Genomic DNA, 23,692 nt, shown 5'->3' with positions numbered 1-23,692 from the left:
GTGACGTTCGAATCCAAAAAAGTTAATAAGGCCAAATAAAGTACGAAGTTGAAAAGCTAGAGATCAATCTCTATTATCGGTAGACGATTTTGTCCTCATAGAGCTGCAGAATCTTTATTAATTACTCGAAGTAATACGAAAGCCGAAATTTGAAACAGGAAGTTTGGAAGGAAACAAAATTTTTAACGGTTACCGGAAACGGAGATGAACAAATCCGGAAATCGTAAATTTTTCAAAATAAAAAAAATCGGGGCGGGACGATTTCCGAGGGGCGGGCGGGGATGAAAATCTATCAATTAATTTTAATTGGCCTAACACTGAAGGAAGCTCGCTTGTCATGTTTTGGAATTTTGGTCAGATTTTCAGAGTCTTCTGGTTTTATCCATTTGAATGCCTTAAGTTAGCAAATTTTGCCTGGTGACTCCCATTTTCTTTTTATAATTCTGTTAAATGTATAATGATAAGCTGTCTGTTAAAGTCTTATAAAATTTTAACTATTTTTTAATAGATATTGAGGCCTTAACCTTGTCAATAATAAAGCTATGAAAAATCAAGAGGGAACATTTTTTGTGAAAGTCCAATTACTTTTTCAAAAATCTTCTTCTCTGAAACTACTTTGCCAAATACTTAAAAACTGTAAAACTGTAATGGAATGTTCCTTAAGGTATCTAGTTTATAGATTGTATTGGGGGAATTGATCCATTCAAAAACATAACGGCAGTTTGTTAAAATAGAACATTTGAAATAAAGGGTCAAATGAAAGTTTTTGGCTTTCATCTCAAAAACTAAAGAAGTAAGAGCAAAACTGACATAGGTGAAAGTGTTAAACAGGTTTAGATCTACCATTTCAAGTTATCTTCAGACCAATAGGACAACTTATTGTGGGGTTACTACAGTGGTTCAAATTTACTTATAGCAATGGAAGGTCCAGGACCTTTAACTTAAAGGTCCTCCCTTTATCTTAGAAGTACAAAGGTCTGTCAGAGTAGGGTCATGCAGGAAGGATTAAGAACGGCCCTGTCTCAGAAATTGTACAATGGTATTTTAACCATTTCCGTGTAACATTAAAATTGTTTTCATTAACGTTCTAGTAACTTTATTATCATTTTACCACAAGAATTTTGTTTACAAAATATTTCTTGAATCTTGTCCATATATCTTCGTTTTTTTTAACTCTATTAACAGAAACTTACAAATATTAGTTTAACATGTTTACGCTGCACATAACCGCTTTAATTAAATTTTGTATTTTTGCCCGAATACTCGTTTTCTGTACTGATATTCAGAAAAAGAAATTGCAGAGACTATGTAAACAAACATAATTCTATAGCATAGATTAAATTGAAAGTCATAAAAATAAGCAATGAATGTCTTGTATTGTGCAGAAATAATTTAGATTGAAAGCAATTAAATATCTTGGTGAGCGAAGTACAGTGATGTCGTAAAAAAGAATGAGGACAATAAATCACACCACATCATCGTATTTGTATATGGAAAAAAAACTGTGATTCACTTCTACACAGAAAAGTTTATTTTCTAGTAAAGAAGTAAAAGACGAAAACACAGATAAAGATAAACATTGTGTATAGCCAGTACAGCATTACATGTACTTCAATAATCACAGAACACATTATAATTGTACAAAAGTCATCCGACATCAGAACAACACGTGCTCTCATAAACATCATTCTCATTCCGGATGAGTACATGCTTACTCTCAAAGCAACGTTCAGAATTAAACACTTGAATGAACAATAATTTCATATAATACTACCATGCATACGTCACTGACCACATTACATAGTACTGTTATCTCTAATTGTACCAAAAGCACATGAAATATGTAGTCATCTGTAGGTTGCACTTTGTAAATACAGCTGTTTCACAAACCACGCCTCTTTTGGGGAGATTTAAAATATTCATAGATGGTCCGAGAACACAATTAATTCGTAGTGCATTTCTTTTAGAACATAAATGAAAATTAAAAAAATCCCACCTGCGCTTTCTCAATGAAACTTTTACAGTGTGTTGTACTACTTTTGGGACAAATTATATCAAAATTATAGAAAACTTCATCGTCTCTAACTCAAAATATGGACAATTTTATCTTTAGGGCGTCTTGAAATCTTTTGACAGCGTCCGAAGTGCTATATTTCAACCTTTTTCACCTGGACCAAATCACTACTTTCCTTTAAAATTCTGGACCCAAATTTTTTTACAGTGTAATTTCACCCCCCTACTTACAATTTGAGGCATTAAACATGGATAAATTAATTTGGAAGGGGTATTCAAATAAATGGCAAGTAACCCACTGTTAACACTAGGGACTATATTCGTGAACAACGAAAATCAAGGGACGACAATTGTGGTCTCGGACCTAATAGGATAGAAAGAGTTGACAAATCTTAATAAAACTTGGTATGAATAAAGCTTAATAAATTATAAGACTGCTTGCAAAGTTTCATAACAATAGGATATATATTATAGACAATATGTTAAATTCTATACTCATCTGTGCGTGTTAAATTTTGACGTTAAAATTGAAAAATTTAAACTATCAACATGTAGGGCTTTAAAAATTAAAATATTGCAAAAAACTTCCTTTTAAATGCCTTAATATATCATTTATTATGTTCTAAAAGCAATAGAGTACTCATTTAATTTATCAGACTTAGCATAATTATTCAAAAGTCAAATTTATATCAGCCTGGGCCTAAAAATTGAGGTTTTTCAATGTAAGGGGGCCTTACATGAAGATATAATATTTTCCAGCAATTTTAAATTTGTGAAGCTTTTTGGTTATAAATAATCCTTACATATGTATTGAATGTACTTTAAATGGAAAGAAAAGTTACAAATAACATATCATATTAGTTTAAAAGGTCTTAAGCGAAGTAAGACTAGAAAAAAATAAGGGTCAATTTAGGCTGTGCCACATATTTACATTAAAAAATGCATATTGAGGCTATAAGAAATAAAAAATTGTGTCTTTTTTATCATTTCTATACTCATGTGACATGATACAATAAATCTGAGCACAAAAAGGCTCTTGCAATTAACTTTTCTTGCAGAAAGTATGGTCTGATACAAAGATTTTTGGCTTTTTAGTGAAAAACTTGAATGCAATTTTAGTCTCAACAGGCTTATATTTAAACTACTTGCTATCCTACAGAAGAAAAGATAGATATTATGTGAAATGGAACAGGTACAATAGACATTGTAAAGTGCTTTTGGTACAAATTTAGTGAGGTCTTTATTGTGGACTTCAAATTTTATGTACCAAGAACCCCACTTTTGACTTCATCCAAACAGGGCGTTAGACAAGGGTCATTTATACAACACATTTTGCACATATTGTCTGAGATAATCTTCTTTTCTGTAGATTCTGAGTTCATAAACAAGTAAAAGAACTAGATAAAGGCATAGAAACACAAGTATTGACACATGGAAACCTGTCAGATAGAAAGTCAGGATGCCATGTATGCATCAATATTGAAAAAGCCTTAAAATGCCCATTTTGACCATAAAATGCCAAAATTGGTCATTTTTGCAGAAATTCTACGGAATAAAAGTTTAAATCCTTTAGTTTCATGCTATTTGACAAATTGACACCACCAAATCATTTAGGGAAGTTGCCAAAGTACAGATTCTATATTTACAGACTTCACCTCTTAGGTCCGAGAACACAATTAATTCGTAGTGCATTTCTTTTAGAACATAAATGAAAATTAAAAAAATCCCACCTGCGCTTTCTCAATGAAACTTTTACAGTGTGTTGTACTACTTTTGGGACAAATTATATCAAAATTATAGAAAACTTCATCGTCTCTAACTCAAAATATGGACAATTTTATCTTTAGGGCGTCTTGAAATCTTTTGACAGCGTCGGAAGTGCTATATTTCAACCTTTTTCACCTGGACCAAATCACTACTTTCCTTTAAAATTCTGGACCCAAATTTTTTTACAGTGTAATTTCACCCCCCTACTTACAATTTGAGGCATTAAACATGGATAAATTAATTTGGAAGGGGTATTCAAATAAATGGCAAGTAACCCACTGTTAACACTAGGGACTATATTCGTGAACAACGAAAATCAAGGGACGACAATTGTGGTCTCGGACCAGATAATTAATTTTGTTCACATACTGGTTCTCAGTTCTGATCTGTAGGTTGCATCTCCTAGAGACATAACTTGGGAATTTTACCAGTAAATATACATGTGAATATTGTTTATATAGTAATATGTAGTAACCCTACAGTCGAGGTAGGAGTAGTTAAGAAATTTAGTGTTAGTTTAAACACTTAAAAGTTCGGGGCATATAAACGTTGAAAATATGCCGCACGTACAGCCCTATATTTTGACCTTTAAAAAAATAGTAGTGCATATGAACTTTCCATTCTCGGATATGATTTTTTTTTCAAAACTTAAAACATAGTAAAAGTGGTACAGTTTTAGCTGTAAAGGGAGTTCCTATGGGCAATGCATTGTCAATATTTACAGAAATGGAACCTGTAAAAATGGAAATATAATTCTTTCAATGATTCAATGAATCCTTTTATATTTTCCCAAAACTTTTTTACTAGACGAAGTAATAGTTTAAAGGCAGTGGCTATTTTGCCAGCGCGGTCAAAAATTGAAAATATGCTTTTTTGCTAACTTTCGGTAAGCGGAAGCCAGCATGGCAGTAAAAAAGATTTTGTTTACAAATATGCAATTCAAAACTGGCTGTTATTGCAAAACTAAATTTGATTTAAACATTTTGATTTTGAAGCTATGTGATTCATCTTTTTAGACTATAGAACGTTTTTATTAAATCGATATGCTATGAGATTTTTGTCTTTCATTTTTTTACAGCATAGTCTGACTTTTTATTCTTATGCATACATGTAGCATTATAGACGGATTTCAGAAGTTATTTCAACTACATGGTTTGATATGATTTCTTTGCTACAAATGATTGCTCAACAGTTTTTATTTTTATTCCTTTTTACAAATTATTTTTTTCACTTGGACTCATAAATGTTTTTAAACGATTATATGTTATCTCAAATATTGTGACATTTATCTTTCAGCTATAAGAATTTGATTCTTTTATGTTGACAATGCACTTTTTGGTAGTATTTTTCACAAGTAAATATTAAAATTCACACTTTACAAAGAACCGTCAAAATAACAAAATTAACTATATCGCCGGCTCCGGCAAAATAGTCATTGCTTTCGAAATATGATATTTTGCTTGTTTAATTAAGATATTTTAATCAAAAACAACAAAATAGCATATTTTCTATTTTGCTGGCGCCGCCACTGCCTAGTTTAAAAAAAACTCAAAAATTTTACAGAATACTCATTCTCAGTTGTCCATGATTGCATTGAGCTATATACAATAAAAACTATCCGACTTTTGCATGTATCTATCAATTAAGTTTTAAAAGAACAAATACTTTTATTATTTTATGATTCGTGTTCTAGTTAAAGGGGCATTAACTACGAGATATAGAAACAAAATAAATGTGTTCAATCATTAATGAAAGTGAAATAATAAGATAATAATTCACGTTTAGCAGTCAGTTTGGTTCAGTTTTGTCAAAATAAGCAAAGAAACATGATCGCTAATGAATTATTCACTTGCAAGTGGATAATTCGACCTCATTAAATCCGTATTCATGTGAACCCCTTAGCTAGAGATGGATCAGGCATGAACTAGGCAGGTGTTCAGGTATCAAAAGAAAAAATAATTGAAACATTGGAAGTGAAACAAGGGTAAACCATTTGGTTGACTGATTCGATCTACAAAAACTCATTCTTATACAGGTAAAATGATTATTAACATATTGATTTAACCTATAATATCAAATAAAACAGACCTAGAAAAATCCAATGGCACAAGTTTGCTATCTATTTATATCTTTATTTATGTTTATATCGGGAAAGATGACTGTTGGCAGTCTTCTGGAGGTTGCCTTAATGGTTAATTAGATGGCGTCTAGACTTAAACAGTTAAATACACACCAAATGATGATACATACTATCGAGCCTAACATGAAATAGACAGCTAATGCCCCTTTAAGTATTAAACAGAAATTCCTTTTTTGTCAATTTATTCTTAATTAGCTTTTATCTTGTAATCTTAACAAGTCTTGCTCGTGGTTAAAATGTTCCGGTATTCCACATACAACTACATGTTTGAGTGTACTGTGTTATTATTTTTATTATCATTTGTATGAAAAAAGATGTGATATTACTGCAAAGAACACAACTTTCAACCAGATACCAAATGACATACATGGATTCATTTTAAAACTAATAGAAATCCATAAATATCAGTTTTTATACGCCCGTTTTCTGGACGTATTATGGTATACAGTTGTCCGTCCGTCCGTTTGTCCATTCGTCATCAACATGTCGAACAATAACAAAATCAATTTGCTTGAAACTTTAGTGAAGTGTTTATATCTATTGACAATTTTTATATATTTTGGATTTTACGTTTATGAGTTAAGGGTTTTTATGCATAAAAAAAGGGGGATTTTCCAGTTTTCAGACAATAACTCAAACATGCTTTCAGCAGTTTTCATGAAACTTAGGTGAATTGTTTGTATCTATAGATGTAAATTTTAGATTTTACGTTTCCAAGTTATGGGATTTAATTCATTAAAAGGGGTGATTTTCCAGTTTTCAGACAATATCTTTGAAAGTGCTTTGAGCAGTTTCTATGAAACTTAAGTGACTGGTTTATATCTATTAAGATAACCTCCATTAGTTTTTCATATATTATTTTTTATATTTTAGAAATTTAATAGTTCTACAAGTGATATGAGTAAAGGTATATTCACAGTGCATATTCCTCATTTTTTTTCAGTCTGTCATGTCAGAGGAATCTCCAGGTGTGACTGCTGGACAAGGGATGGAAGGTAATTTTCATTAATAATTTTTGTCGAGCCTGCGACTTTAGTTGCAGAAAGCTCGACATAGGGATAGTGATCCGGCGGCGGTGTTAGCTCACTTCTTAAAAGCTTTATATTTTAGAAGGTGGAAGACCTGGATGCTTCATACTTTGTATATAGATGCCTCATGTTACGAAGTTTCCGTCAGTCACATGTCCAATGTCCTTGACCTCATTTTCATGGTTCAGTGACTACTTGAAAAAAAGTTAAGATTTTTTGTAATATTAGATTCTCTCTTATTTTAAGTAATAGGATAACTATATTTAGTATGTGCGTACCTTGCAAGGTCTTCATGCCAATCAGACAGTTTTCACTTGACCTCGACCTCATTTCATGGATCAGTGAACAGGTTAAGTTTTGGTGGTCAAGTCCATAATTCAGATACTATAAGCAATAGGTCTTGTATATTGGGTGTATGGAAGGACTGTAAAGTGTACATGTCCAACTGGCAGGTGTCATCTGACCTTGACCTCATTTTCATGGTTCAGTGGTTATAGTTAAGTTTTTGTGTTTTGGCCTGTTTTTCTTATACTGTATGCAATAGGTCTAACATATTTGGTGTCTGGAATGATTGTAAGGTGTACATGTCTAGCTGCCAGGTGTCATCTTACCTTGACCTCATTTTAATGGTTCAGTGGTCAAAGTTAAGTTTTTGAGCTTTGGTCTTTTTTTCTAATTCTATATGCAATAGGTCAACTATATTTGGTGTATGGAAATATTTTATGATCTTATTGTCAGTTACGCAAGTTTTATTTGACCTCCTTTTCACGGTTCATTGCTCTGTGTTAAGTTTTTGTGTTTTGGTCTGTTTTTCTTAATCTATAAGCAATAGGTCAACTATATATGTTGTATGAAAGAATTGTCAGCTGTACATGTCTGCCTGGCATTGTCGATCTGACCTTGACCTCATTTTCATATGGTTCATTGGTCAATGTTAAGTTTATGAGACAGTTGTAATAAAGCTTTATGTTTAGGACTATCTGCATAATATCAATATAAAGAAGGCGAGACATTATAGTGTGTGCACTCTTGTAATAAATATTTGGTATTTTAAATTTTTTTGGGGGTATATGTCTGTCTGGCAGAGTTCATGTCAGGATCTTTTGTGGCGAACTACATATAGATACGTACCGTAAATTCTAAATTATTGCGTGCATTTATTATTGCAATTATTTTGTACAACTGCAAATTTATTTGCAGTAGTATTATGTCATGGTGTTGTCTGCGTCTGAAGACATTTTGGTTCGCAGACAATAACTTGATTATAAGTTCATGGATCTCTGTGAAATTTTAGCCCAACGTTCCACATCGCTAAAGGACAGTTGGGATTGTTTTGGGGGGCTTTTGTCCAGCGGTTTTTTAATAAGGGACCAAAAAAAGTCAGTTTTACTGGTTCATTGAAAATACATTGGTTTGCAGACAATAACTTTAGTGTACGTGTATGCATTTCTAAGAATTTTTAGCGCATAGTTCAATACCACAATAGGAGGGTAGGGATTGGTGTTAGGGGTTATTGTCTTAGTTTTGTAATTAGGGGCCAAAAACAATTATTTGTCTGGTTTTAAGTGAATAACTTGAGTATAATAGATATTTCTTTGATCAAAATTTTAGCACAAGGTTCCACAGCACAAAAGGAAAGTTAGGATTAATGTTGGGGGTATGGTCATAGATGTTTAGGAATTAGGGGCCAAAAAGGGTCTAACAAAACACATTTTTTGTCAGGTTCACAGACAATAATTTGAGTCTAAGTGTATGAGTCTCTATAAAATGTGAGCACAAGGTTCCATACCACAAAAAGAAGGTTGTGATTTATTTTGGGGATATTGTTGTAGCTGTTTAGGAATGAAGGGCCAAAAAGGGGCCAAAAACAAGCATTTTTCATGATTCAGGACAATAATTGGTGTATAATAGAATAGATTTCTATGAATTTTTACCACAAGGTTCCATACTTTAAATTATAAGTTTAGAATGATTTGTGATTGTCATGGCCTTACCGTTTAATAATTAGGGGTGGAAAAGGGGCATCAGACAATTATTGTTCTGGGTTGCAGGCAATAACTTGAAAATTAGTGTATGGATCTCTATTCATTTTAGCACAAGGTTCCCTACCACAATAGGAATTTTGGGGTTTATTTCGGGATTATTATAGTAGCTGTTTAGGAATAAGGGCATAGATGCCAACCATTACGATTTTTCCGTAGTTTATCCGATTTTGCGATAAAAACTACGCTATTACGGTCAAAGTCGAATAGTTACGGATTCCCAATCATCGACGTTCAATTTTGTAAAACGCGGATTTTTATCATTACTTTTCCGTCCTGGTCCAGTATTTAGGAAACGCCAATGTAATGCTTCCGGTTTCTCGGGAGTTATCAACCTATTGTTGGGTAACTAACTGACTTCTGAAGAGGCAAACTTGCATTTTATTAAGTAGCTTTCCCGCTTTCTCTACTTCTCCTTGACAAAACAAAAATGTTTGAGTCGAGAACATCTGAACAATTGATGAATGGAATACATACTACAGACAACATGTTAAATGACAAATTTTAGTGTACATCACTTTGCAACCACTCGTCAGTAATTTTTATTGGTAAATGCACGTTTATGAATGATTACTGAAAACTTTTCAAAAATACGGAAAATTTGATAGTTTGTTACTGATTGTGTCAAAAGGGGGTTGGCATCTATGTAAGGGGCCAGAAAGAGCCTAGCAAAAACAATTATTTGTCTGATTCAAAGACAATAACCTGAGTATAACTGTATATATATGTATAAAATTTAAGCACAAGGTTCCATTCCACGATAGAAAGGATGGGATTTATTTTGGGGGTTATTGATGTAGCTGTTCAGTGAGTAGCATGAGTAGGGACCAAAAAGGGGTCAAAACAAGCATTTTTCATGTTTCAGAACATTAATAAGTGTACTAGAGTATGGGTTTCTATGAAATTTTATTACAAGGTTCCATACTTCAAAAGGAATGTTGAGTGTATTTTGGGGTCATGGTCCAAACCCTGTAATAATAAGGGGCTGAAAAGGGGGGAAAACCAAGGATTTTCTGTTTTCTGGACAATAACTTGAGTATAAGCCTATTTATTGGTATTTCATTGTGCCACAAGTTGTTATACCATATAATAAAATTTGGGATTGATTTTAAGTGTTGTAACCTTATTTGTTTAGGTAAAAGGGGCACAAACCAATACTTTTATAAATTGCTAATTTTTTAGCAATTTCAATGGTGTTTAATTCACTGGACTTGAATTCTGTGGGGTCTTTAATATGCTGAATCTAATTAGGTATTTAATATTTGGATTTTAGGATCAGTTTTTGAAATGATTCATATTAAGGTCCAAAGGGTCCAAAATTAAACTTTGTTTGATTTTAAAAAAAAGAATAGTTGGGCTTCTTTGATATGCTGAATCTAAGCATGTATTTAGATATTTGATTTTTGGCACATTTTTTCAACATGGTTCAAATTGGGGTCCAAAATTGAACATTGTTTGATTTCATCAAAAAATAAATTATTTGTGTTAATTGCTATGGTCATTACAACAGTGTTTTAGATTTTTTTTATTTCGTGCTTCGTTTTCAAAGTTGGTCCAAGTTTGGGTCCAAAATTAGACTATTCGATTTCTTCAAACAATAAATCATTGCTGTCCTTTAATGTGTGCAATCGAACAGTGTTTTAATTTTTTGATTTGAGCTTATTTTTTAAACTGGACCCCATATACATGTAGGTCCAAAGTATCCGAAATAACAAAAAATAAAACAATGTTGTTATTTGATATGCTGAATCCAACCATGTATTTAGAATTTGAATAATGGACCATAATTGGTAAATGTCTAGTTTTGAAATTATTTAAGAACTTATACCACATTCATTCTGTTTCAGAAATTATGCTTTTATTACATATTTGCTCAGAAGCTAAATTCAGAGACGTTATTGGACAATTAACAGAAATTTTAATTTGGGTTTAGTTGAAAAAAGATAAAACACCATATCTAATTTTAGAGAACTATTTTTTTTGGTATACATCACTGGTTCTTGGAAAATAAATTAGTTCACAGACAATTACTTTAGTATAAGTGTATGGATGTGTAAGAACTTTTAGCACAGGGTTACATACCACAATAGGAGGGTTGGGATATTAAATAGTTAGACAAGCTCAAGGGGTTCAAATTAACAGGTCCAGGACCTTTAACACTCCAAACTGAAAGGTCCACAACCTAAATTCCAGGTCCTACTTTTATATGAAGTAATTCATAATTCATAAACTCATCTCGTTTCTCATGTAATCTGATAATGGACTATCCATCGTACAAACAGTTTAAAACCTCAAATATTGAAGTACTGCTTACCAATATCAACACTTTTTTTGCTCTGCTTTTCAAGAATAAATTCATAGTTACTGCATGAAGGGTTTCCCTTTTTTTGCAACACTGTATGCAGTGTTGAAGAGAACCTTGTATCTATTTATGACTGTTCATGTTTACATTGCTGCTTGAGAATACATAAGTGTCTGACAATAAATCTTTATACTTGAAATTTGGGTTACTTTCATGGATCCACTGCTTTAAACAAGATAAATGCTGGGGTGTCACTTGGTGTATTTTTATTGGGTCTATTTTAAGATTTTGTGTTCCCTTTACAAGTGCACTTCCTTTTTCTAAATGGGTGGGGTACTTTTGGCAGTTTGTACACGACATTAGACCAGTCAATTCATCAAAATATAGCCACGATCGATCGATTTTCCAGAGGGGCATACATTTCCCTTCCCGTTTTTAACGATTGTTTTTTGGTCTTTAGTGAGATCTTTATTTTTATTTACTTTGTTTTGTTTTCACGGAAGGTGTTGAAGACTGTTCATCATCTTTAGGCTTTCTCTTGGAAGCAGACTCACTTTGTTAAAAAAATGTCTAAATGATTTGTCACGTGATTTATCGCAAACTATTTAAAACCTTGTGTTTCCAAGTGTACAAGGTTAAAAATAACTTTTATCACTCGTCGGCAAGGTCAGGGATGTACATTTCATTATCTCAATTTCAATAATAATATGATCTATTATGGCTTTGAAATGACGATACTGATGGTTAAATTTTCTTTCAAATCGAAGGTCTGTCAGGCGTAGCTAGTAACCAAAACGAAAGTCTGATTACAACAGTGGAAGGTCGCAGACCTTGGACCACAGCTAATTTGAAACCATGAAGCTCTACATTTATAGATTTATTGTAAAAGAAATTTTGAATTGAGTCATATTTTAAAATAGATTTGTTTTTGTCGAGCCTGCAACTTTTGTTGCAGAAAGCTTGACATAGGGATAGTGATCCGGCAGCGGCGTTAGCTCACTTCTTAAAAGCTTTATATTTTAGAAGGTGGAAGACCTGGATGCTTCATACTGTGTATATAGATGCTTCATGTTACGAAGTTTCCGTCAGTTACATGTCCAATGTCCTTGACCTCATTGTCATGGTTCAGTGACCACTTGAAAAAAAAGTTCAAATTTTTTGTAATGTTGAATTCTCTCTTATTTTAAGTAATAGGATAACTATATTTGATATGTGCATACCTCGAAGGTCCTCATGTCTGTCAGACAGTTTTCATTTGACCTTGACCTCATTTCTTGGATCAGTGAACAAGGTTAAGTTTTGGTGGTCAAGTCCATATCTCAGATACTATAAGCAATAGGGCTAGTATATTCCGTGTATGGAAGGACTGTAAGGTGGAAATGTCCAACTGGCAGGTGTCATCTGACCTTGACCTCATTTTCATGGTTCAGTGGTTATAGTTAAATTTTTGTGTTTTGGTCTGTTTTTCTCATACTATATGCAATAGGTCTACTATATTTGTTGTATGGAATGATTGTAAAGTGTACATGTCTAGTGGGCAGATGTCATGTGACCTTGACCTCATTTTCATGGTTCAGTGGTCAAAGTTAAGTTTTTGAGTTTTGGTCTTTTTATCTAATACTTTATGCCATAGGTCAACTATATTTGGTGTATGGAAATATTTTATGATCTTTATGTCAGTCTGGCAGGTTTTATTTGACCGTGACCTCATTTTCACGGTTCATTGCACAGTGTTAAGTTCTTGTGTTTTGATCTGTTTTTCTTAAACTATAAGTAATGGGTCAAATATGGCTAAGTATTCAGTAAAGTGCTGTTTCAATGGGTGTCCCAGAAAAATGCATTTTTTTCATATTTTAAATTATTTTGAGTTTTAATGCAGGTAGCTAATCAATTCACTGCATGATGAAGAGATAATATAAACAGTCTCATATGAAAAGTTTATTGTTGAATAAAGTATTTTATAAATGAAGTGTTGAATTCCCTATTTTTTGCATGCTTATTTTGTGACATGGTCGAATGACCCAAAATCAAAATTGTTTTATTAACCTTTTTCTATGAATGGCAACTAGGTAAAAAGGATTTTCAGGTAAAACAATAGGGTTGGCAAGGTTAAGGACACTAAAACATGAAAAATCATCGAAAAATAAGGATTAAAAACAATTTTAAATGGTCATGTTGTTGGACTAACATTTTCTGTCTTCTTCCTATGTGAAAATGAAATATAAGTTATGTAACAATAGAGGGCAATTAAATGCACAAAATATCTTGAGGCTTGAGCTTATTAACTAAAATGTGATAATTCATCATGAAGTTACAGCAGAAAGTATTATTTTTTTTCAGGAATTGTCATTAAAGTTTACTCTTGAAAAATCTGTCCAACCGTTACGGGCGAACATTTCAATTTTCATTTGCAAGTTGCCAACTCAGTTTAAGTTTTTTTTAATGTATATGACAACAAATTTTACTACAATCGCGATGTGCATACGGTATTGCTGTCAACTGTTCCTTTTTACTTGAGGTCAACGACATTGAAGGGTTGAACACTCTTTCTGTCCAACCAAGAGATGGAAGTTACATCCAACATTTGTCCAAAAAAATGTTACGTCCAACATCCAAGATATTCTCTAAAATGGCTACCACAAGTCACAGAATCAATTTCGCTTCTACTTTGACAATTACTTAACCTTAAATACTATCATATAAATGAAAAATAAAGAGGTTTTAAACTGTTGACAGTCTAAATTTGACATAATTTTGAAAATTAGGACGTAACAAGAGTCCATTAATTTTCTGTTGGACGAACCGTAGGACAAAATCTTCTAATGTCGGACGTAACAGCTTTTTAAAAGTAAAAAGAACCTTGTTAACAACTAACAAGTCCACATAAACTAAAAAATAGTTCTCAGACCCTTCCTAGTCTCTTCTTAAGAGGTGCCCATTTTTAAATTCCCATTAGGATCAGTAAATTAATGAATTCTGTCCTATGTTTGTCCGACAGGGAATATAATCTGTCCTATGTTTGTCCTACAGTTTTTTTATACGACCGCAAATTTTGAAAAAATTTTCGTCGTATATTGCTATCACGTTGGCGTCAGCGTCGTCGTCGTCGTCGTCGTCGTCGTCGTCGTCGTCGTCGTCCGGCGTCCGAATACTTTTAGTTTTCGCACTCTAACTTTAGTAAAAGTGAATGGAAATCTATGAAATTTTAACACAAGGTTTATGACCACAAAAGGAAGGTTGGTATTGGTTTTGGGAGTTTTGGTCCCAACATTTTAGGAATTAGGGGCCAAAAAGGGCCCAAATAAGCATTTTCTTGGTTTTCGCACTATAACTTTAGTTTAAGTTAATAGAAATCTATGAAATTTTGACACAAGGTTTATGACCACAAAAGAACGGTTGGGATTGATTTTGGGAGTTTTGGTCTCAACAGTTTAGGAATTAAGGGCCAAAAAAGGGCCCAAATAAGCATTATTCTTGGTTTTCGCACAATAACATTAGTTTAAGTAAATAGAAATTAATGAAATTTAAACACAATGTTAATGACTACAAAAGGAAGGTTGGTTTTGATTTTGGGAGTTTAGGTCCCAACAGTTTAGGAATTAGGGGCCAAAAAGGGACCCAAATAAGCATTTTTCTTGGTTTTCGCACCATAACGTTAGTATAAGTAAATAGAAATCTATGAAATTTAAACACAAGGTTTATGACCATAAAAGAAAGGTTGGGTTTGATTTTGGGAGTTTTGGTCCCAACATAATAAGGGGCCCAAAGGGTCCAAAATTAAACTTTTGTTTGATTTCATCAAAATTGAATAATTGGGGTTCTTTGATATGCTGAATCTAACTGTCAATATATATATGACTGTGTATGTAGATTCTTAACTTTTGGTCCCGTTTTCAAATTGGTCTACATTAAGGTCCAAAGGGTCCAAAATTAAACTTAGTTTGATTTTGACAAAAAATGAATTAGTTAGGTTCTTTGATATGCTGAATCTAAAAATGTACTTAGATTCTTGATTATTGGCCCAGTTTTCAAGTTGGTCCAAATCGGGGTCCAAAATTAAACTTTGTTTGATTTCATCAAAAATTGAATAAATGGGGTTCTTTGATATACCAAATCTAACTCAGTGTATGTAGATTCTTCATTTTTGGTCCTGTTTTCAAATTGGTCTACACTAAAGTCCAAAGGGTTCAAAATTAAACTTAGTCTGATTTTAACAAAAATTGAAATCTTGAAGTTCTTTGATATGCTGAATCCAAAAATGTACTTAGATTTTTTATTATGGGCCCAGTTTTCAAGTTGGTCCAAATCAGGATCTAAAATTATTATATTAAGTATTGTGCAATAGCAAGTCTTTTCAATTGCACAGTATTGTGCAATGGCAAGAAATATCTAATTGCACAATATTGTGAAATATCAAAAATTTTTTAATTAGAGTTATCTTTCTTTGTCCAGAATAGTAAGCAAGAAATATCTAATTGCAAAATATTGTGCAATAGCAAGATTTTTTTTTAATTGGAGTTATCTTTCTTTGTCCAGAATCAACTTAAATCTTTGTTATATACAATATACAATGTATATTCACTTTTTACTACCAACTGATAAATTAAAATAATCTTTACCATTCAGTGATAACAAGCAGTTTTTTTACATCTTAATATTTTATGATGTATTTAAATGAGTAGTTATTGTTGCAAACTCCATTAGAAATTTTAATTGAGATTAGTTTTGGAATAAGGGAAAGGGGGATGTGATTAAAAAAATTGGGTTCAATTTTTCTCATTTGAAATTTCATAAATAAAAAAGAAAATTTCTTCAAACATTTTTTTGAGAGGATTAATATTCAACAGCATAGTGAATTGCTCTAAGAGAAACAAAAATTTTAAGTTCATTAGAACACATTCATTCTGTGTCAGAAACCTATGCTGTGTCAACTATTTAATCACAATCCAAATTTAGAGCTGAATCCAGCTTGAATGTTGTGTCCATACTTGCCCTAACCGTTCAGGGTTCAACCTCTGCGGTCGTATAAAGCTACGCCCTGCGGAGCATCTGGTTATGGTTTTGTTTTATCCATTTATTTAATAATGAACCATTTTACCTCTTGCTGAGGAACACCAGCTGTAGATATTAGTATAAACAGCATAGTTTTGATTTTGTTTTTGACTTTCAATGATGCAAATGGAACAAATTCTCATCCAAAAATGTCCCTGTTTGTCCGACATATTTTAAGATTTTTCCAACTTATAAGTTAGTTTTTGAAAAATTTAACAAAATGATATACTTTAATTGAAGATCTTATGAACTGTCAGAGAAAAATTGATATATTTATTAACTAGGCCTTCATATAAAAGGAAAATATTCAATTTTTCAATGTCCTGTTACGTCCAACATAACCTCTGTCCAACATGCTATTTAGGTCTAATTTTATGTTTTCTGACTAAATAACTATCTTTTTACATGTAAAACCCTAAACTAGAATCATTCTCCTTTCAGAAAATCATGTTATTATGATTGAAACAGCTACTTTTAAAATCATACATGTTGTCACACACTAACAACACTATACTGAATACTTAGCCATATATATGTTGTATAGAAGCATTGTTAGCTGTACATGTCTGCCTGGCATGGTTCATCTGACCTTGACCTCATTTTCAAGGTTCATTGGTCTTTCTTTAGTTATCTTGGTTAATGTTAAGTTTATGTGACAGTTGTAATAAAGCTAAGCTTTATACTTAGGACTATCAACATAATATCAATGATTAGTATAGAAGGCGAGACCTTTCAGTGTGTGCACTCTTGTTTCAGATATATTAATGGTGGTGATAATTGTGCATGCATTGACTTTTAATTGTCTTTTATTTAAAGATTGTTAACATGTTTGAATATTTTCTTATGGTTGAAAATTCCCTTGGAAACTAAAATGGACCTTTGTCCATCTGTTGAAGTGGAAGCGAAGTTTTTAAATACAATTGTGCCATACATTGTGTTATGTTACATTTGAATAAAAAAAATGTTATTTTAAGAAAAATAATAACTTTTCATTAAAGGATATATTTCATTACAATACATTGTGTAGATAAAAGTTGTTGACATTGATATATAAGTTGCAGATATTAGTTTGTGACAAATGAAAGAAAAAAATATTGGGAAGTATTAAGTATATATATAAAGTTTGATTACACTAAGTATTTTTAAATAATTTTCAGCTATTATCACCATAACAAAACATGCGGTAATTGTCAAACACACAATTATAATTGGAGTGACAGATTTATTTGAAAATTTTGCGAGTTTTTCCAAAGTGTTGCTGATGATAAGATAAAAAAACTCACAATGATTTCTGAATTGACAGTATACGATTATATTGTGTGGGTTTTTCTCATCATTGAAGGCCTTGCAATGACCTATAATTGCTTATGTCCACTTATTTGAATTCTGATGGATAGTTGTCTCAATGGAAATCATACCACATCTCCTTAATTTTATAATTACCTCTTTTTCATCGTTCATTAGTCAAAGTTTATTTTTTTTTGGTAACGTTTATTTCGCAGATTCACTATCAGCAAACTAAGGTTAACTATATTCGGTAAATGGAATGATTGTAGCGCGTACATGTCTCCTGTTTACTACCTGTTTGCAAATACTTGATTTTTAAGTACATTTACCAGCAATACAGTTGTCTAAGAAGCCAAACCAATTAATTATTTAATGATTCCAAAAACAATGTACTTAAATTGATAATTACTTTATGCAACTCTTTAGAAATAATGTAAACTTAATAATTGAAAGTCAATCAAGGGAGAATGTTCTAATTTGATGATTATTCACTTATCCCATTTGACAACTAAAATGTTGGTTCTACTTGTCCAATTCTTACTTTTATTTGTTCCGGACAAACGGTAATGTTAATTCTTGTGTACGCGCCATTAACAAGAACACTGAATAATATGTCAAAAAGACAAAAAATTTGAATATTGCAAACAATGAATTAATTGTGTATAAAGTGATTGCCTTGATTAATTTTCACCAGGCACTTGAGAAGTCTAAAATGTGTACATCATCTAATGAATGTGTCAGTAGGTAGGGACACTCACACCATTATTTAATTTTTGAACTTTTGGTTTTCCTTTCTAGTTCAGTTGTTGGAAGTCCATCAAGTTTATCCTCTAAATGTAAAGTTTCTGTAATTTGTTTCCAATTTTAGCTCAACTGGCCTAAAGACCCTGTGAGCTTCCGTCATCATTTTGCATCCATTTTTCATCCTTAACACTCTGTGGTCTGTGAACTTTTTTCAAAAATCTTTTCCTCTGAAACTGTTCAATGGATTGAAGGCAAACTTTCATTGTAGGATTTCAGCTTTAGGTGGCACTGTAGTATTTCCTGGCCGATAGGAATAATGATAGCCTTTTTAGAATTTTCACCACTTTCTAACACTGCCCATAATTCTACATACAAATTTAAAGTAAACTTAAGTACTTTCATTATAATATTAAGAAATGAATTTGAATATGTTTTATGATCGATTACTTTTTTGCCATCTTTATAAACCTAAGGCCACTAGTGCTTTTAGGTCTTTTATCATGCATTGAATACAAAACTTAAAAAAAATTCCCAAAAATTCATTTTCACCTCAATGTAAATTTTTTTCATATTTTTCTACACCTGATTCATCCCTCAGTTTGGAAAAGTATGTTCAGTAGATACTGTATTTTTTGTCAAATCACACTGTTCAGATACCTTGACTTAAGTAGGGTACACAAAAGAGCAACCTACATTCCAGAATGTAAATACTACTGTACCACCTTTAAAGTTTGTGATTTTCGTCCAGGTTGATCAACCAACATGGCTACTGTGTCTAAAAAATCAACAAAATTTGGCTTATATCTTTAAAACTATGGCAATTAGAGATGAACTAACACGGGTAAACATGAACAGTGCAACAAGCTTTAGATCTACTTATCCTGAAAATTATGGAATAATGTAACTGCCTGTTTGAAGTTATTGCCCCTGAAATATTCCCCCCCTTTTTTTAGCAGTTGTTGGCTGTTATCATGAAAATTATAGGAACTAAGTTAAAAATGTAAATTGCAAAAAATGTATAAGCACGACAAGATTTATCTACCCTAAAAAAGAGAAAAATATGTTACCCTGTTTTGGAGTTATTGCCCCTAAAATTCACATTTATCCCAATGGACAAAAGAGAGAAAAAAAATGTCCTGTTGAAAATGCTAGACAAGAGTTCTTTCTTTTCACAGATAATATGTTGAATACCCTTAAAAACTGTGAAGTAAATTCAATCTATTATATATAGAATAAGGAGATGAGGTATGATTGCCAATGAGAAAACTCTCCACCAAAGTTCAAATGAAGTGGGTGCAAGCATGTCGGCTATAAAAGGCCCCGACATGAAAAAATATGAAACAATTCAATTGAGAAAACTAATGGCCAAATCTATAACAAACCAATTTACAAAAAACAAATATGACCAACATGAACCAACAATAACCACTGAACTACAAGCTCCTGACTTGGGACAGGCTGGCGGGGTTAAACATGTTTGTGAGCACTCAGCAACAACAACCCCCTTAAAACGATAAAAATCATTCACATTGTTGTCAATATAATCGAATTTTCATACAAGTAAGAGGTTTAGCTAGCTTTTAATCCACCATTTTCTACATAAGAAAATGCCTGTACCAAGTCGGGAATGTGACAGTTGTTATCCATTGGTTTGATTTGTTTGAGCTTTTGATTTTGCCATTTGATTAGGATCCTTCTTTTTTTAAAGTTCCTTGGAGTTCGGTATTTTTGTTATTTTACTTTTGAAAACTTGTCTTTTTTCCTTTCACAATATTTTTGGAGTGTAAAATCTAAATTTAGAACCATGGTTGAAACTAAACTCAACTGTATGGTAAAAATAGAATTGGACATTTCGTCTTCAATATTATTTTCAAGTTTAAATTTCAATGGTAAGCGAAAAAAAATCTTTTTTTTATGCTTTTGCATCTCATTCAGAAGTAGTCGATTTTTTCTTCTCAAGTCTCATTTAAAGAGTTTCAATAAAGTTTATTGTAATTTTAACCCCTTTAATTTATATAAGGATTCTTTTTTTTTTTTACCTACATGTAATATTACAGCCATAAAATCTCAAGATAATATTTAGTATATATATGTGAAATAAAAAAATTCTGTAAATAATTTGTAGCAGACTTTTTGCCATCAGCATAATTTTAAATTGAACTGGATTTTAGGGAAATAAAATTTGTCCTTAGAATATTAAAAAACTGATTTAATCTTTATGTTTCATCAAGGAAGAATATAAGTTACTTATGTTATATCATAATCAACTTATATCATTAGTTAAAAAAAAAAGAAATACATACTAAAGTTAGATATCTATCTATAGGGTTTTATTTAACACCGATTAGACAATTTATGGAATGTTTTATTTCCCTACTTAGAATAGGTAACATATTGACGAAGGGCTTTCAACTGGGAAAGTATATACCATTATCTTTTTTTGTCCCCAATGTGACATGTTGCAGGGGGCATAGAAATACCAGACCACCGTCTTTCCATCCAGTGTTGTAAGCACTTTCACATAGACAATTTTTTCTAGATTTTTGTTAAAAGTTTACTTATATCAAAGGTTTATTTATATCAGCGATGTCTCGGGCAATTTCAAAAATCAGAGCAGATCAACTATTTTTTAAAGAGTTATGCCCCTTGACTTAATGATTATGTGGAAAAATTCATTGGAAGTAATCTCATGTGTCCAATTCATGCAAGATTTTTACCAAATTTAAATCATGAATCGATAATATCAGCAATGTTTCGGACAAGTGTGAACATCAGTGCCGATCAACAATTTTTAAAAGAGTAATGCCCCTTTGAAATAATAATTGTATGAGAAAGCATTGTAAGCGCTGTCATAGATACAATTCTTGCTAGGCTTTATAAAACTGATTTCAAAAGTTTATACCTGCAATGTTTTATACAAAGGACTAGGGGAGAATAAGGGCCATTTTTGACCCCACCCCCAAATTTTATTTAATTTGTCATGTTGTTACTCTATACCATAGACCTTCTGAAAATGGAGGCATTTGGGGTATATCTTTTATATTCTGTTGCCTAGCAACCAGTATAATGGCGGATATAAACTAATTAAGGCCTAAATTAAAATATTGTTTGTTTGCCCTTTTCCGACCCTATTTTTGAAACGGGTAGGTAGGTAGGTATAATATTTTATTTTTCCCCCAAAAAAAATAACTTGGCTCAGTACTTTTTTTGTCATGGGTAGGCAGGTAGGTATAATATTCTTTTTTTTATAGATACAAAATCTGCATGGTATCATTTTTGTCTGTATTTGCTTTTGTTTTAAGTATGATTTTCTGCTCTTAACATAATTATTAAAGTTTCTGGGACTATCCCAGGAAGTTATGAAAAAAAAGATATCATGTAGAATGTGAAGTTAATTCATATATGCACTACTATTTTGTTTTCAAATATCAAAATATAGGGCTGTGCAGCATATTTTCAACATTTTTTATGACTGAAACTTTTAAGAGTTTTAACTTGAACTGATATTCTGTACTACATACATGTATGTACCTTGTACGCTTAACTCGATCGAAAGGTTTATTAATATCATACATCTTCCTAGCATGGTTTGTGAAACAGCTGTACAATGTGCAATCTATAGCATGTAAATTGTTTTATTCCGACATTCTACCAATTTTATCAAAATTTCAACTTAAATTATCAGAGATGATGTCTGTGAAAAAAAAAGAATATTTGACTAGAATATAAAGCCACTGCCCAGCAATGCATTTCCCACCATCATCGCCATGCAACCAGTTAAAAGAGCTAAAACTAATCATTTGTCTTACTTTACTTACAACCCTAAAGACTGGGTGTTTAAATTTTCGTGTGTCACGGTGTTATCAATAAAAATTTAAAAGACTTGAAACTCAATTGTCACATATTTTACATCGCATTTATAAATGGTCTGTAAGGAAAACTTGGCCATTTTACTGCCAATTATTCTCCAATTTGCAGGACTTCCATTCATGTAAGATATAAATAAAATGTCAAAGCTGGTCAAAGGCAGCGTTAACATAATCATCCTGATCTACGGATCACCAAAAGCCATCCCTACATCACTGTACATAGGATACAACGTCTGTTAACAAAATATTTTGTACACACATTGATAATTTTGTATTGGACGAACTCTTGAATGAAACCTGCTCTTCAAATATAAAGGGCAATGTTTGTCATACTTCCAACATCGACTTCAATCAAATGCTTTAAATCTCTAAATGCAAGTGTCCATGCCAAACGCTCACGTGATACCAAACAGACATTATCACTGTACTAGTATACATATATTTTAAGGGGCCAGCTGAAGGACACCTATGGGTGTGGGAGTTTCTCGCTACATTGAAGACCCATTGGTTGCCTTCGGCTGTTGTCTGCTCTATGGTCGGGTTGTTGTCGCTTTGACACATTCCCCATTTCCTTTCCTAATTTTAACCTTATACGGGGAAGATAAAACCCGAGGATTCCGGTAAAAAAGTTTTGAGCGGGAAATACAAATATAAAATTTTCGGTAGGAACGAAAAAAATTTAAAATAAGATATTGCTAGTAGATTGAAATAAAAGATTTTCAGTCAGAACGAATTAATAGTGTCGGTCGGTAAAGGGAAAACAAACAATATTTTAATTTAAGCCTAATTATTCTAATTATATATATATATATATATAAATGTCTAAGAATATAACTTAAACACGCTGATTAATACATTAAAAAGTTCTATTAGATGTTAAAAAGAAATACACAATATTTCGCTAAACAAATTAGCTTCATCAGGCGTGTGCATCTCTCAAGGTGAAATCGGATGCATGACAAAAAAAATATTTTTGTAGCCTAATCTATACAAGAGTTGAGAAAAAGAGTAACATATTGATTGATGTTGCATAAAATATGTTTGTAGCTACAACTACATGAAGTTGGAATAAAAGTTTAACACATTTATAGATGTTCGATTAATTGTATGAATTGCTATAAATTAATTTGTATGATTTCAAGATAATTATGGTTTTGATTTGCTTTTAAATCTTTTTTCGTCTCTCTCATTGAGTTCATCAGGTTCAAGAGTTCGTAACTGGTGCATCCAAAATCTTTCTCTTTTTTGTCTTCCTTGTGTATCCCATTTAGATTTTTCTCAATGATTTGAAATGTGACGTTTTCAAAATCATGTCCTGCTCTTAAAAGGTGTTTTGTAATTGGGCAGTTCCTTTTTTTTGGTATAAAATGACCGATGGTTATTTAGTCGGATGTTAAATGGTGTTTCTGTTTCACCAACGTATTGTATTTTGCAAGTTCCACACGTTA

At 32.1% G+C, this 23,692-nt stretch overlaps 1 protein-coding gene across 1 annotated transcript in view; it reads left to right on the top strand.

The window, feature by feature from the left end:
• Positions 1-23,692, top strand: part of LOC139497852 (uncharacterized) — an 81,454-nt gene that overhangs the window by 6,832 nt on the left and 50,930 nt on the right. Inside the window, exon 3 of the mRNA XM_071286092.1 lies at positions 6,864-6,915. Coding sequence (XP_071142193.1) covers positions 6,864-6,915 — 52 coding nt within the window. The remainder of the gene's footprint in view (positions 1-6,863; positions 6,916-23,692) is intronic.

The sequence above is a fragment of the Mytilus edulis genome, chromosome 12 (genome assembly GCF_963676685.1).
Source record: "Mytilus edulis chromosome 12, xbMytEdul2.2, whole genome shotgun sequence".
NCBI classification, from domain to species: domain Eukaryota; kingdom Metazoa; phylum Mollusca; class Bivalvia; order Mytilida; family Mytilidae; genus Mytilus; species Mytilus edulis.
This window is presented reverse-complemented; position numbering and strand designations above follow the sequence as displayed.